We start from the raw sequence: 14,898 nt of genomic DNA, 5'->3' as shown, positions 1-14,898 counted from the left end.
AAATGAGCCTATTTCCCAAAAAAGTGGAGTATCCCTTTAAAGCCGTTTGATAGAAACACACTTTCACCAGCTTTATTCGCATGTGTTTTTTTACCCAACTTCAGATAATTCGATTGACAAGTGGATGGAAACATGGCTACTGAGAATTAAGACTTAAGAATATTGACCAATAATAGAGCTCAACAGCAAGCATTTGAAATCTTCATTGTGAAACAGATTAAGCAATAACAAATGTACTTTTCAAGTGTTTAATTGCACATTCCCAATGAAATTCGTCAATCAAACGTCATATTCCAACAGGATAGCTGGGTAAGGTTGGCTAAAGAAGGAGAGTATGTTTGAGGTACGCTATATGGACGAGTTAAGACGGCGCACCTCTTAATTACTGTATTCAAGTGTTTCAATCAGACGCATTCCCACGAGTGTGTTAAATCAAGCACCTAGCCATGCAGTCTGCATTTACCAACACTTGTGGAAAAATAGGTCATTCTGAAGAGCTCGGAGATTTCAAGCGTGGCACTGTGATAGGATGCCATTTCCACAAGTCAGTTTGTGATATTTCATCCCTGCTAGATATTCCACGGTCAACTGGTATTACTGGAAGCATTTAGATGGGGGATAAAATGGGGAATAAAATTCGCAAAAGATTTGCTGATTCCACAGCCTTAGAGTACCACACTTCCACTGGCATTACAGGATTGGATCACTTAAAAATTAAAATTTCCTGATAGTTTACTCACCCCCACGTCATCCAAGATGTTCATGTCTTTCATTCTTCAGTCGAAAAAAAATTAAGGTTTTTGAGGAAAAGAACACGTTCTCCATATAGTGGATTTATAGTCGATAGATGATTCCAGACGGGTAAAATCACAGGCTTCGCTTCGTAATTTCAAATTCACACAAGGACCCCAGATAATACTAATCCCGTGCGAATAGGGCTAATGATGTCAGATGATTTTGAAGTTTGAGAAGAAAATGATAGTTGTTCACCCTACCCTACCTTTCTGAACCGGAACACCTTTTAATTTTTCAACCGGAACACCTTTTAATGTGATTACGTAATGTGTGAAATCGTGGAGTTGCTGGAAGAGCATTTGTGGTTAAAAAGGGATCGTGTAGAAGCCTTTGAAGCTGGATTGAAACTGCAATTTGGACCTTGAAAACATTGGACCCATTGAAGTCTATATAAATGAATCAAAATGAACGAATCTTTTACCGAGTCGTTTGGTTCATTTTGATGAACGAGTTTGAAAAGGAGAGTCACAAACGTGCGTCACAGAACAGAGCAAGGCAAGCATTTGAGCTTATAAAACGTAAACTTTTTTTTTTTTTTTTAAATAAGCGATCGTTTCGCTTGATAAGAACCTTATTCATCGTCTGGAATCATTTAAAGCCTGAACAGTTTGCAGTTTGCACTGAAAGTGTCTTTTGGACCTTGAACCGTTTGGTTCCCATTGAACTCCATTATATAGAGAAAATCCTGGAATGTTTTCATCAAAAACCTTCATTTCTTTTCGACTGAAGAAAGAAAGACGTGGACATCTTGGATGACATGGGGGTGAGGAAATTATCAGCGAAATTTTTTTTAAAGTGAACTACTCCTTTAAAGGCTTGAAACTCCATATTGAACAATCTTCTAAAAGTGTATGGTCACTGTTGAGCTCTATAGTGTACATGGTGCTTGACAATAGCTCTTGCTATACTTTAGGGAACTTGAGCCCTGCTTTTGAGGGATGACAGGTGAGCCGGAAGTTTTGTACTATTGGTTGTGCGAGGAAAGGCGTCTGTACCATACGCAGATCCTGGCCGCAAAGCAGAGAGACACACGCAGTAGTCATGGTCATGTGAGAAGTCAGCTGTTGAGGAAAGTCAGTTTAGAACATTTTGCATAACCTGGACTCAGAAAACCATACAGTTGTGTATATTTTTGGGTACCATTGCGGTGTGAATAAAGCAGATCTTTCCTTTTCTGTTCTGCTGAGAAATGGATAGCATTTTAGAGGTTATTCAAGTGAATCTCACAAAAACTAAGCAAGATCATGTATTTCACCACCTTTGGGGGGTAAAATTGAGCTTAATTGGGTTGAAAATGAGGCCTCAAAGCAAAAAAAAAACAGGCTTCATTTTCTTCATTCTAAAAGAAAAAGGGTCATCATTTAATTTACTCATTTAATTTTGAGGTGAGATGTGACCTGCATGCGTTTTCGTGACATTCACTTCCCTTCTTTAAAGGGATAGTTCACCCCAAAATTAATAAAAGTCATAATTTACTCACCGTCATGTTGTTCCAAACTTGTATGAGTTTCTTTTTTCTGTTGAACACAAAAGAAGATGTTTTGAAGAACGTTGGTAACCAGAAAGTTGATGGACCCCATTGACTTCCATAGTATCTTCTCTGTCTCTGACAACACCTATCAGTTCATGCTGACTGTACTGGTAAGGTCTGATTTATGAGATCTGAATTAAATAGAAGTCAAAATTCACATTTAGTTTTTTATAACCTATCTGTTTAAAAGAATGGAAGCAAATTTAGTATATAGTATACCTTTTATCAGGTATAGCATTTGGATATATTTACTGTAGACAAGATGAAAAACAACTGTCATTTAGATTAGAATTCACCCTCTTATTTTTACCCGATTTGCTTCAAACTTCATCAGTATAAAGTCAAAACAGAGCAGATGTTGACCTGTGAAATGATCCTTGATTTCTTAAATACTGTTGCCCTGACGGCACGTCAAACTTTAATAAAATTCTCTGTGTTTTTGAGACTCTATGGAAGTCAACAGGGTCCAGCATCAACTATATCTTCTTTTGTGTTCAGCAAGAAAGAAACTCATACAGGTTTGGAACAACATGAGGGGGAGTAAATGATGAAAATTATCATTTTTGGGTGAACCATCCCTTTAAGGTCCCGATATACTTCAAGCGAAATCGAAGAATGAACTGGTGTGAAAAAACTCACCAAATCAAACTACCATTAATCTGTGGCGCTTATGTAAAAGGTTTTCGAATTAAAAGCATTAACACTGTTTTTCAAGCATATTGCTGTAATACAGGTCTATTGTATAAAGTGCTATATAAATAAATGTGACGTGATGTTACTTTAGTGGAGTGGCGAAAATTAAAACCTCATGCTAACATATCCAACATCGCTACGGTCAGATGCTTAACTGTTCCTCTCAGCGGCACTGACCGCGTTGGGCTGTTTGCAGAGAGCATTTCGCTGCAAGAATATTAAAAAAATCTAAAAAATATTTTAAAAAATAAAAATTATTAAAAAAATAATTTAATTTAATTTAATTATTAAAAATGTATTTATTATTTATTTTTTTATATATATTTTTTTTTTATTTTATTAAAAATATTTAGAAAATTTTAAAAATATTTAAAAAAAAATCTTTGTCAAGGAATAAAAAAAGAACTTCGCTGTGAGTTTATCGGGGCCTACATACAGAAAGACACTGAATTGATCAAGTCTTGAACTGTTGTATCAGCTTTGATCAATGACAAAAAAGCTAAACTCATCCACACACACCAACATTACCAGAAAAAGCCGTTGAAACATCCCCCTGTCTTTACCAAAGCACATTATTCAGCACAACCCACAAGAACAATTTCACCTCCCTTGCACGAGTGAGCAACGGCAGACACTTTGATCGGTTTGCACACAGAGCAGTGCGGAGTGCATTGTGGGAAGACTGTTGAATCAGGGTGCTGACCCATCATGCATCCATTAAGAAGCAGCAGGTGTGAAGCAGGTCAGAGGCAGGCAGAGAGGGAGCAGGCAGGAGGCAGCAGGGAGACAGGGAGACTAAAGCAGGCCATGGGAACAACTGAGGAATATGGGCAACATGGGTCACAATGTCCACCTTGAGAACTCACACGTCAAATCTGCAGCAAGCTGTTGTGAAGGCATCAGTAAAGCAATGAGATGAGGCCAGCCACAACAACAGCAACAACCTCAGCTTAATAATACATTATTTAGGTCCATATATCATTCACGGATAACTGCGAAAATAAAACTGACGATCGATACAGAGAGAGAAAATACAGCCATTATATATATAAAAAGTACACCTCTTTGGGCCGTTGTTCTTCACTGTTTTTTCAGCATCTTATGTCATGAGCAATCAAGTTATAACCTGTTTAAACAGACTGATCTCATGAAATGGCGTATGTATGACACGCCAATTCGTATTTCCATTTTTGGCGTGCCATCAACACGCATAATCGCTTTTCAGCGTGTTTATGAACGCCGTTGACTTAACGTTATTACTGTATATATAAATAAGGCTGGGTATCGTTTGAATTTGAACGATTCTGATTCTGATTCCGATTCCTTGTTTCGATTCCGGTTCCTAACGATTCTCGATTCCGATTCTTTTAAGAGGCAGGGTCAAAAAAGTTTAGCTAACCTTGCTAACCAACGGCCTTTCTGAAGGAAATACTCATTCTGTCACAAATTTTGCATTTTGCCGAGATTTCATTATTTTTAGAAAAGTGAAGCCACACTTTGGATCGTCGACGTAAGCTACTCATGTTCGACTCGCGTGGTTATGCCAACACTTCCGGTAGACGCTTCTTCGTTGGTGTTGTTCAGCGGTTTCTTCTTCCGCTCGGCGGACTGTGAATATCGAAACTAGGAATCGAAATTTTAACTTTTGAACGATTCCGGGAAAAACGAAAAGTTAGTCTCGGTTCCAATCGATACTCGATTCTCGATACCCAACCCTATATATGAATATATGACCTATGACCCCAACCCCGTCCCTAAACCTGGTCCATCACTGGGGTTAATAGTATTTATGAATCTTCCCCTACCATCCTTGGAAAAAAAATATCACTCCCCAGATGTAGATCTACATTTTGCTTTGTTTCGCTCGGACATTTAACGGTCTAGACATACACGCATACACGCGGATAGCTCAAAATGCGTATAGATAACACCACTTGACTTGAAAGTGGTGTGTATGTTTACGCAAAAGTCATGATGTCATGTTGGTTTAAAATCCAACATCCATCCTGTTCTGTTAGCAGGCTATATGAATTAAACAGACCCTTTAAATGCGAGTCTGAGGGTTTTCACATTTAATCAACAAGGGTTGACATGAACTCTTTCCCTCAGCACTCGCTGTGATTAGTGGTTTTCCAAAGTTACAAGCCACTCAGCATTTTCACTGGCCACAATTTTGACATTGATACCATAGGGAAAAACTGCAATATAGATATTTTTAATATGATATCATAATTTGGCAGCAGGAATATTAGGCTGCTGTCACTTTAAGACCTCACAAACGGATCCAATATACTGATACACATGCATTTTCTTTCTCGACTGCTAAATATAATTGACTGCGTTTACGAGAATACTCGCCAAGACCAACATTTTGACATTATTGTGTGTGTTTTTGACAGTCTAAGTGTGATTTGCAACGAAAAATAACTCAGTTTGGTACTGAGAGGTGGCTTTATGTGCCACAGTTTGAGTTGAGCACAAACTTATGCACAATCCCCACTCTGAAATTCAAGCCCTGTAACACTACCAATATTCAGAGCAAACATCCAGACCAAATGAATCGAGTGAGTGAGGAAAGGCGGGTTTGTGTGTCACTCGCTGTCGAAGAGATGAGAAAGCAAATATATTATTCTACCATTCAACTAACTTCCATCATACTATACATGACACATCTACATGATTTAAAAGATTTTTTTTTACAGCTTATGATGATATTTCATAACTTACACTAATTTTTACACACTGCAGTTAAGAGTTGGTCACGTTGCTTATATGAATTGTAAAGTTTCAAAGCAATGCATATTTTGTTTTGGTCCCTAGTTTTACAAAATTAGCTTATTAGTTAGTTGCTTTATCTAAAAAAGGTAAATTGCTAAAAGTAAAATTGTCTGTATGTCAAAACAAGCAGTTATTGTTACTGGCCCAGAATTATATAATATCTAATAATATCTAAAATATCTAGTAACTTTAACTGCAGTGGGATTTTTTCCCTGTAATAAATATTGAGTTTCTTGCCATTTAAAGTTATATTAAATTTTATTGGCCGCAAAATTGCATGATGACAAATAATTTTAATGTAAAAAGCATTAAGAATTATTCTATGTGACCATGCCTTATATAGCTACAAAAAAAAAACTAATGTTCATTCACAGCCATGCAAGCCTCATGGTATTTAGCCTAAGCGCTGATGAACACAACAAGAGCTGAGCAGGAATGTAGTCCTTCATAATCCACCTTAAGACTGAAGTGACTGACTAAATCTATGAACTGTATTCTAGAAAATGAGCACACCAAGAGCAACTAGGTCAAAGCTCTCATCTGACACAGTTCTGAAATCTGACTGCATTTCATCAAAACAGGCCACAGTAATATTTAATCAAGTGTACTGTGCAATGCCCCCCTTTTAAACTACATAAAGAACTCAACATATTGCTAATGCTCCTCTTTTTTAAGTCACTTTGAATAAAAGCATCTGCTACATGCATAAAAGTAAATGTATCGGCACTATGTGCAACCCAACAGACTTTAATCCTTCAGACATATATGATAATGCTTTCATATTACATTTTATATTCACTAGTGACTCAACGCAAACCCGTCCTAAACAGCGAACCTGAGAGTGCGTTGGTCCGTGTTGTCATAATAAATGATTTATTGATTGATACTTATCAATATCAAGTTTTTATCTACATATTAAATACCTATTATGTTATTCAGTAGTATCATATTTTAAATGGAAACATATTAGTTGTTAGAATCCACAGCATTTCAACAGCTTTGAGGTTAAATGTCATGTGTCTTGTGTGCAATACTTTACAACCTACTAGCTTAGTTCAAACAAATAAAGTACAATTAGTCACAAACTAGCTAGTAGTTACTAAGCTTTTAGTGTGCACTTTACATTTTAATTTAAGAAAGAAATTAATATAAATATTTCTACCCAAATGGACTCTAAGAGAAAGTTACCACAAGATGGGGAGGAAGAAAACAGAGCATGAAGCTTTAAGCAATCACAATTAATGCGTACTACTCCAATATGGCCACACACAAAAGAAAATCTCCACTTCTGATACAATTAATTTAATAAAAATCTAACAAATGACAGCAATCTGGTCTGGTCAACCACCAGTGTTGACATATGGTTACGTACAGTACAAGATTAAGAGTTAGCTTATTATATTGTTGATGCAACCAATAGATAACAGCAGGGTTTACTGGGAGAACAACAGCGAAGCACATTCAAAATCGGTGCAGGAATGGCACGAGCAAATAAAATGGCGAGAAAAACAAAAACAAAATGATTGTAATTCGCTGGACTGGGTGCAAAAAAAATTGGGCAACGCAAACAACAAAGAATGAAAATCTGATTTCATCACCTGGAAGCAAGACATGACATTGGCTACGTCCACATTAATCTAGTCATTTGCTCTAAGATGTAATAAAAGCTCAGACCAGACATAATAATACTATCTAGCTATTATTCTGCCATGATCATTTCAATAGAAAAATATCTCATCACTTCAGGTCACACCCAATCGCCATTCTACGTCTGGTCTAAAACACAATTTGCCGCGCAGGACAGCAACTTTCTGTCATCTTTGCAGGAACGTGATACGAAGAAACATTTATCTTTAGCAGCGCTGTGAAAGTGAATTTCAGGCAGTGTGAAAGGGCAACTATAGATATCTCTATGGGCGTCGCATGACTATACCTCTGTTTTCACAGTCCACACTTCAACGCTACAACAGCGGTTTCAAATTTTTCGACTTGGGAAAGCCCAAAACCTAGAGAAAAATATTTTTGTATTCATATGTATCCAGTAGTGTTGTCACGGTACCAAAATTTTAGTATTCGGTACCAATACCAGTAAAAATTCACGGTTCTCGGTACCAATTTCGGTACCAAAGCTTAGTTTAAATTTACATATATTTAAGTGTTTATCACGGTTACAAGTATGGAAACTGTACATTTGTATTATAAACACTTTAGAAAAAAATTCGATAAAATGACCTAAAATAAACAATAGTATACACTAACACATTTTTAAAGTTGTTTGTAAAGTTCTAATCCGTTAACATTTATTTAATGCACAATGAATGAAGTGAACAAACATGAACAATCAAGTGTTTCTATTAAATAACATTTACAAACATTAATTAATGTTGTAAAAATATATTGTTCACACAATGTGTTGATGTGAAGTAGCTAATGTTGATAAATGGTATCTTATTGTAGCATTACCAAACTATAGGCTACAGGAGAAAAAACAAGTTTTATTTGATTTGACTGTACTTTTATTTTATCTAAAACTGCATTCATATTTAATTTTGAAAAGGCTTTTTAAAACTGCTGAGTTATAAAGGCAAGAATACGCCTAGAACTGGCACTGGCATTAAATGATAATACTAATACCATAGTACTCTGGTGTCGGGTGGATACTACTGTGCTCATGTACTCGTAAAACTACCCCGAAACCACTTTAGAGGCCGTTCACATATCGCGCGTGTTTTTTTTAATTATATTTTTGCGCGTGCTTATTCTTTCCAAAGCGCTTGCTCTCACGCGGCATCTGCCGTTGCTATGCAACGAGTTTTTATTATGAGCGCGCTTGCCTCACGCCTATATTTGAAATTGCGAATTTGCATGTAATCGGCCTCTTATGGCAACGTGACATTAGCCTAATCCAAAATATTTCCATATGTGGCGCTTTCCTCCTTTCGTGTCAACAAGTGGATTCAGAGCGAGAGAGAGAGCCATATCAGCGTTATGAAGAGGACGCAACTGTGCACCTTTCAGACAGCGCGTCTAGAACTGGATTAACCTGGTATTCGGTACCTAGAAAAGCTGGTACCGTAACATTTTTTTTTTTTTAGTACCGACTTGACAACACTAGTATCCAGATTAATGTGGATATAGCTGAAAGAAAGCGGAAAAGGCGCTGAGACACTGTTAGCAATGTTGCCCATTTTCCCATGATCCTCTATGGCCTGGTGCAGATGGTAAGAGGAGGGGTGGGAGGAGATGTTACTGTACACCAGAGCCCATAAATGAATTCATAGTGGTAAAAAACCTTCATCATCCTCATTCCCCCGTGCATGAGTGAGTGAGTGAGTGAGTGAGTGAGTGAGTGAGTGAGCGAGTGATACTCTGGCCCTGGTACTGTACCGTCCTGCTGCTGCTGCTGCTGCTGGAGCTCCTGCCCCCGCCTGTGCCTCTGCTGCTGGCTTTTACGCTTGACGTAATCGTGGTCGACCGGAGTGACCGAATACGGGGGAGAACTCGCACCTCTCGCACCGTCGCCAGGCAGAGAAGCTGCTGCAGCCACAGATGTGACCGATGAGGAGGTCAGCGCTGCCGGACAGGTACTCACGCCAGCCGAAGAGCGCGAGTCTTCATCGTTATTGGATGGAAGCTTTTCCCTGTTGGGAGAAAAGATGATGTTAACAAAATACAAACACTCAAAGATCTAGAAAAGTCATTTCACACATCCTGCTCCTGGAGGACCAACATTTAAACTTGCTCTAAAACAGTTGTTTGGAAGTTTCGAGGCTTCTGGTCATTCCTCGGTTATCTAATGCCGAGTTCAGACTGCATGATTTTAGCCACGATTTTGGCTCGCCGACAGGTTTTGAGAAATCGCCGACAAATGCCCGAAATCACAGGCAAATCGGCGCTCGTTCACGCGAGTGACAATCACGCAGTGTGAATGAACAAAGACGCGAACTGAGAGAATCACCGACGAGTCGCCGACGCCCGTGAGATATTTGGCATGCTAAATATCTGGACCTGTCGGCGATTCAAAATCCTGCTGTGTGAAAAGTGTTTTGACTGAAAACTACACCGGCGATCACCGGCAGCCAGTGAGAGAGCAAGATACAGAGCAGCGGGAGTTCGGGGAGGAGTTATAGATCACATATCAACATGATATGGCATTGTTTCAACAAAAAAAGCTTCTTCTCGGTCTATTTGGACACAATAAATGGAAGAAAAATTAGTAGAAATTTGGCAGGAGCACTCGTGTCTGTTTCACCAGCTGTACCACAACCGGGTCGAAAAAAAAGTCTCACGTGAGAACTCCGGTCTTGCACGTGTGGTGTCGCGCATTGTTTCCTTTTCAAATCTCACGTGTGTTTGTTGTGAAATGTAGTTTGCGTGCAGCGTGCTAGACAGAGTCTGTCGGCGATTTTTCTAAAGTCATGCAGTGTGAAACCTTCTGTCGCCGATCCATCGTCCAGTGTGAACACAGCAGCGACTGAATGCTGGCCAAGATAGTCATGCAGTGTGAAAAGAGCAGCGACCTGACTACTTTGAAAATCGTGCAGTCTGAAAGAGCCATAAGTCCACTAAAGGAGGGAGGGCGTCCACACATTTAGCTCCTAAACTCTAGAATAGCCTTCCTGATATCGTTAGAGGCTCAGACTCGCTGTTCCAGTTTAAAACTAGATTAAAGACGCATCTCCAGTGTTGGGAATGTACGCGTTATTATACATGTATGCGCTTCGGTCTGCGCAAGCGCTGGAAGTGATCTCTCGCTCGTGTACGTCACTCATTGTTTACACAGAGATTTTGGAGGCGTTCCCTTTCACTGTGAAGATCTAAACATATTTAGATATGCAGGAAATCACAATGGAAGACGATTTCGATATATCAACCGACAACGTTGAATTGAGAGATCACCACCGCTTGCACAGACAGAATCGCCCGCGCCCTCAGATCACTTGGATACCTCAGATATAAATACTGTTCGTTTTCTCACACAAACCGCTCGTTTCGTGTCTTAGGCCATCAATGTGTACTTACATTTACGAGTCATTAAACCATGTTTAATTTGGACTTCTCTGTGCATGCTCTTTGAGGTGGTGACCATAGACCTCCATTATATGACTGATAGACAAGAACGGTTTAACCTAAAAATATCAAAATTGAAAATACTGTGGAAACAAAGACACCTACATCTTGGATGCCCTTGAGGTAAGATAAAACATACCAAAAAATGTATTTCAAAGTGAACTATCCCTTTAACTTTTAGCTAGGGTTGGGGATCGGTTGGGTTTTATCCGATACCAGTACCTACTCGGTATTTTTTAAACTGTTCCGGTGCCTAAACGGTTCTTGAAACGGTACTTAAGAAAACGAAACCGCACACACTTTGTCAAAAAAAATAACACCCCTTTATTTACAGGGCCAAACTGGACACAATATTAACTTACAATATAAATACAAGTAACATATGGTAATAATAAATAAACCAATATAAAATAAAAGTTCATATTTATATTATATCAAAAAAAACAATATTATATCAAACAATGTAATTATACTGGAGATTAATAGAGATTACTACGTGTACATTACAAACATTTCACGCGTGTTTAATCTCCTCGCTATCAGCAGACATTTGTTGAGTCTCCCGCATATTGATAACGGCTCCCGGATGATCGCAAATTAGTTCAAATCTAGTTCAAAGCGAGCGAGCAAGAGCGCGCGTGCGAGACAGATCAGACAGTGCTTCAATAAACCGTATAGTGCGCGCACGTCGGAGAGGGAGACAGCGAGAGACTGCGTGTGTGCGCCTCATGCCACAGACTCAGGCATCGAAATTTTCATTCTTATTCGGTCTGGTTACTACCGTTTACGAACCGGTTCCCTATTGGCACCGAGTTTCGGTACCCAACCCTATTTTTAGCTTGCTACTAATTACTGCATAATCTGGTGAATGACTGCAGTGTGTAATGTCAATGTTATCACTGCTCCTCTTTTTAAAAGTTCGTCAACACACAGCTGAAATCAGTTGAAATCTGAATCTAAGGGGATAGTTTTTCACTCTTTCTAAACTCCTGGCTCTTAAGAGTGTAAAAGGTTCGTGATCATACTTGTCGCTGCTGGTTTTGGGCGTGGTCTTCTCCTCTCCTCGTGCAAAGGGTCCGACGGCAGCTTCGGCGAGCATGTTGAAGAACACCTCGTAGTCCAGGAACTTCATCTGCTGCTCAGACACTTCGCCACAGTCTTCCTCATTCTCCAGCAACTTCAGAATTGTGGCGCTCAGGCGGAAAAACAGCTGGCAAGTTGAAAGAAATTCATTAAATTCGACGTATTTTGTCATATACTTGCTTGCATTAGCACTCAAAAGGGTTGGATTCATTATGGTTTTTTTTTTGTTTGTTTCTTACAGGAGAACTCCGGTGCAAAATGAACCTTTGGTCTAATTACACATTGTTACCTAGTCAACCGTTATCTGAGATTTGTTTTCATGATTGCCGAATGTAAATAGTTTTATCTCTAAAAACAGTTTAGCCTATAACGCTAGTTCAATGCTAGTATATAGGGCATAGAGTAATGACAAATAAAAATCGCTTGTTATTACCACTAACAAGGCTCAAAATTGCCCCACACTAACACGACAGCATAATAAGGGTCCCTACATTCAAACCGAAGCATTGAGAACTTTGTCAGTGTCCAAACAGTTTAATAAGCAGATATTTTATACACACAGTCAACTTCGCGAATACAGGAAGAAGCCATCTTGGAAAAATAGTCTCTACCAGTCGATCTACGAACGCCGATCCAAGTGCGCTGAACTGTGCAGAATATCATATGATCCGTTGTTTCCAGAAGAAACACAAACACAAACCGTTTACTTCTCTTCAATATGTACACGTAGCCTACTGTTCGCGCTCACCTTATCACCTTATTCACATCTCACCGGCACACTTGGTTCAAATCAATTCTGTATAGTTTAAAATTGTTTTATGCATGTTTTTCACATTGACAAGTTTGAGGTTGACATTTATCATTTTTTGTATTGAATAAAATATGTAGAATTTTTTTTTTATTGTTTTTCTTTTTGTTTATTGCACTTTTGAGATATTTATCTAGTTACTACTGATTTATTACAAACATAGCCTTCAAATAGGGTGAGTAAGGGTTATTTTCGTGTATGGCATATGAGTGTCTCACGCCAGAGCGATTGAAATGAGAGAGTTATCATTTTAGTTAAGGGAATAACAGTTTAATATGAAAAAACGGTGAAGTATCCCTTTAAATACGTTAAAATAGAATTAAATATACTAAAACAACACTGTATGTTTGATCAAACAAATGGTGGGTACACTTACCGTGCCGCTTTCACAAATTGCACTTTTTGAACAGTAGTGTCGACCACATTGCAAACCACTACATACCTCTAAGGCCTCCATGGCGAGGTCAGGTGGGTTGTGGTAGTGGATTTTGCGTGGGTATCTGGCTGCCTCCTCATGCAGGTAGTGTGCAGACTGCAGAAATATGACACGAGAGCTGTAATGAGATGTGTCGGACTGCTGGGAAGTCAGAAGCCTCTTTTACACCATCAACGGCTTCAGACGCTTCATCAAATTTTCTACATTTTATCCGACAGGAACTGACTGAATGATGACAAATACATACCAGAATGGAGCCAGACCTGAAGGTGACACAGCACACCTATGTCACAGAATGTCCTAATCATTCTCAAACTGTATCATTGAACTACGGCCATGTTAGATTGAATCGACCACGGCAACAGACGCAACCTCAATAGCCAATCAGATTCTCCACCTAGATTAGAAGATCACCTTTTTGTACAGCAGCAGGTAGTCTTTGGGCGGCATCTTGCGCTTCTCTGCAATCTTTCCCATCATGTAGTGAATGAGCCACTCCTCCTCATCGCCGTCACAGCGAGAGGCTCCGCGAAAGCACTGCGACGACGTCTCCAACATTGAGTCTCTGCGCTCTTCCATCTATAAACACAAGCAAACACAAACTGACACAAATCTTGTCGCTACAGCACACACTTTAGCGTTTGTTTTGCAAACAATCACATGGCTCTCTTTCTCAGATAAGTCTTTATTTATATAGCACTTTTTACAATAGGGATTGTTTCAAAGCAGCTTTACAGTGATCACAGAAAATACGTTTGTTTTGGCTGTACAGCAGATCTAGAAGAAAATAGAGCCTAAGCTCCTCCCCTCCGCTTCCGGCTCACCTTATTTCAGAAAAAATATGTATGGTAGTCAATGGCGAGAGCCAACTTATCTTTTTATTCCTGTCTGAACTGTGCCCTGAATTACACATATGACATTTGTCAATTTAAAAGATGATTCTGAAAGTCAAAAACGTCGCAGTTTGTCATGAAACAGAAGAGTAACATTTAGTTTTATGTGAAAAACACTATGAACTACATCTCCCGGGAAGCGAAACAACGAGTGAGATCCGCTGCTCGTGTGTGTGCAGTCTGGTACAAAACACTCAGGCATGACGGCGTAACGTTACGATTATAACGTAAGACTGTAGAAACAATGACAGACATTAGCCTCAGTAAAGTTAGCTTCATTCATTTGAGAGAAAATGTGCGCCTTTGGGGTTTGTAGTCTTTGTAATTACGTATTTTCACAGTCTTATACCTCAACGGTTTTACATCAAACTGCGACTTTCTTTACTTTAAAAAGTATCTTTTAAATTGACAAACATCATATGTGTAATTCAGGGCACAATTCAAACCAGATCAAAATATTTGTTGTCTCTCGCCATTGACTACCATACAATATTTTTCCGAAATAAGGTCCTATGGTCGACTGGAAGGGGAGGGGCTTAGGCTCTCTTTAGTGTCATAGTCAAGCTCAAGTAAATTCAGTGATGGTTCATTTCTGTTGTAAAAAAAATAGTTAATTAATTTAGTTCATATATTTATTTATTTATTTATAAATCCACTCTGGAGAAAACAGGTTGACATCGTCCAGTTCTCATATAATGGTGTCAATGCAGGCAAATCAATTTTGTTGAATATTAAGTGTAGCTTAGTAGCTTAATAGAAAGCGTTTTTATTAATGAGAACGAATGTTTTTGAAAACGCTGTACAAAGTAGA

General features: G+C 38.8%; 1 protein-coding gene across 6 annotated transcripts in view; it reads right to left on the bottom strand.

Annotated features, from left to right (window-relative positions):
• The window catches only part of cabin1 (calcineurin binding protein 1), a 154,608-nt gene that overhangs the window by 88,973 nt on the left and 50,737 nt on the right, over nucleotides 1-14,898 (bottom strand). For 2 of the 6 annotated variants that reach the window (XM_089119272.1, XM_089119273.1), the window contains exons 24-29: nucleotides 13,609-13,773; nucleotides 13,201-13,290; nucleotides 11,893-12,077; nucleotides 9,185-9,438; nucleotides 1,936-1,977; nucleotides 1,791-1,856 (exon numbers count right to left, since the gene is read on the bottom strand). In XM_089119272.1, the coding sequence (XP_088975398.1) occupies nucleotides 1,791-1,856; nucleotides 1,936-1,977; nucleotides 9,185-9,438; nucleotides 11,893-12,077; nucleotides 13,201-13,290; nucleotides 13,609-13,773 (802 nt within the window). The remainder of the gene's footprint in view (nucleotides 1-1,790; nucleotides 1,857-1,935; nucleotides 1,978-9,184; nucleotides 9,439-11,892; nucleotides 12,078-13,200; nucleotides 13,291-13,608; nucleotides 13,774-14,898) is intronic. The other 4 variants (XM_039675057.2, XM_039675058.2, XM_039675059.2 and 1 more) reach the window with 4 other exon arrangements.

The sequence above is a fragment of the Pimephales promelas genome, chromosome 14, assembly GCF_988280905.1.
Source record: "Pimephales promelas chromosome 14, fPimPro1.hap1.1, whole genome shotgun sequence".
NCBI classification, from domain to species: Eukaryota; Metazoa; Chordata; class Actinopteri; order Cypriniformes; family Leuciscidae; genus Pimephales; species Pimephales promelas.
The sequence above is the reverse complement of the archived record's forward strand: the minus strand, read 5'-3'. Positions and strand labels throughout refer to the sequence as shown.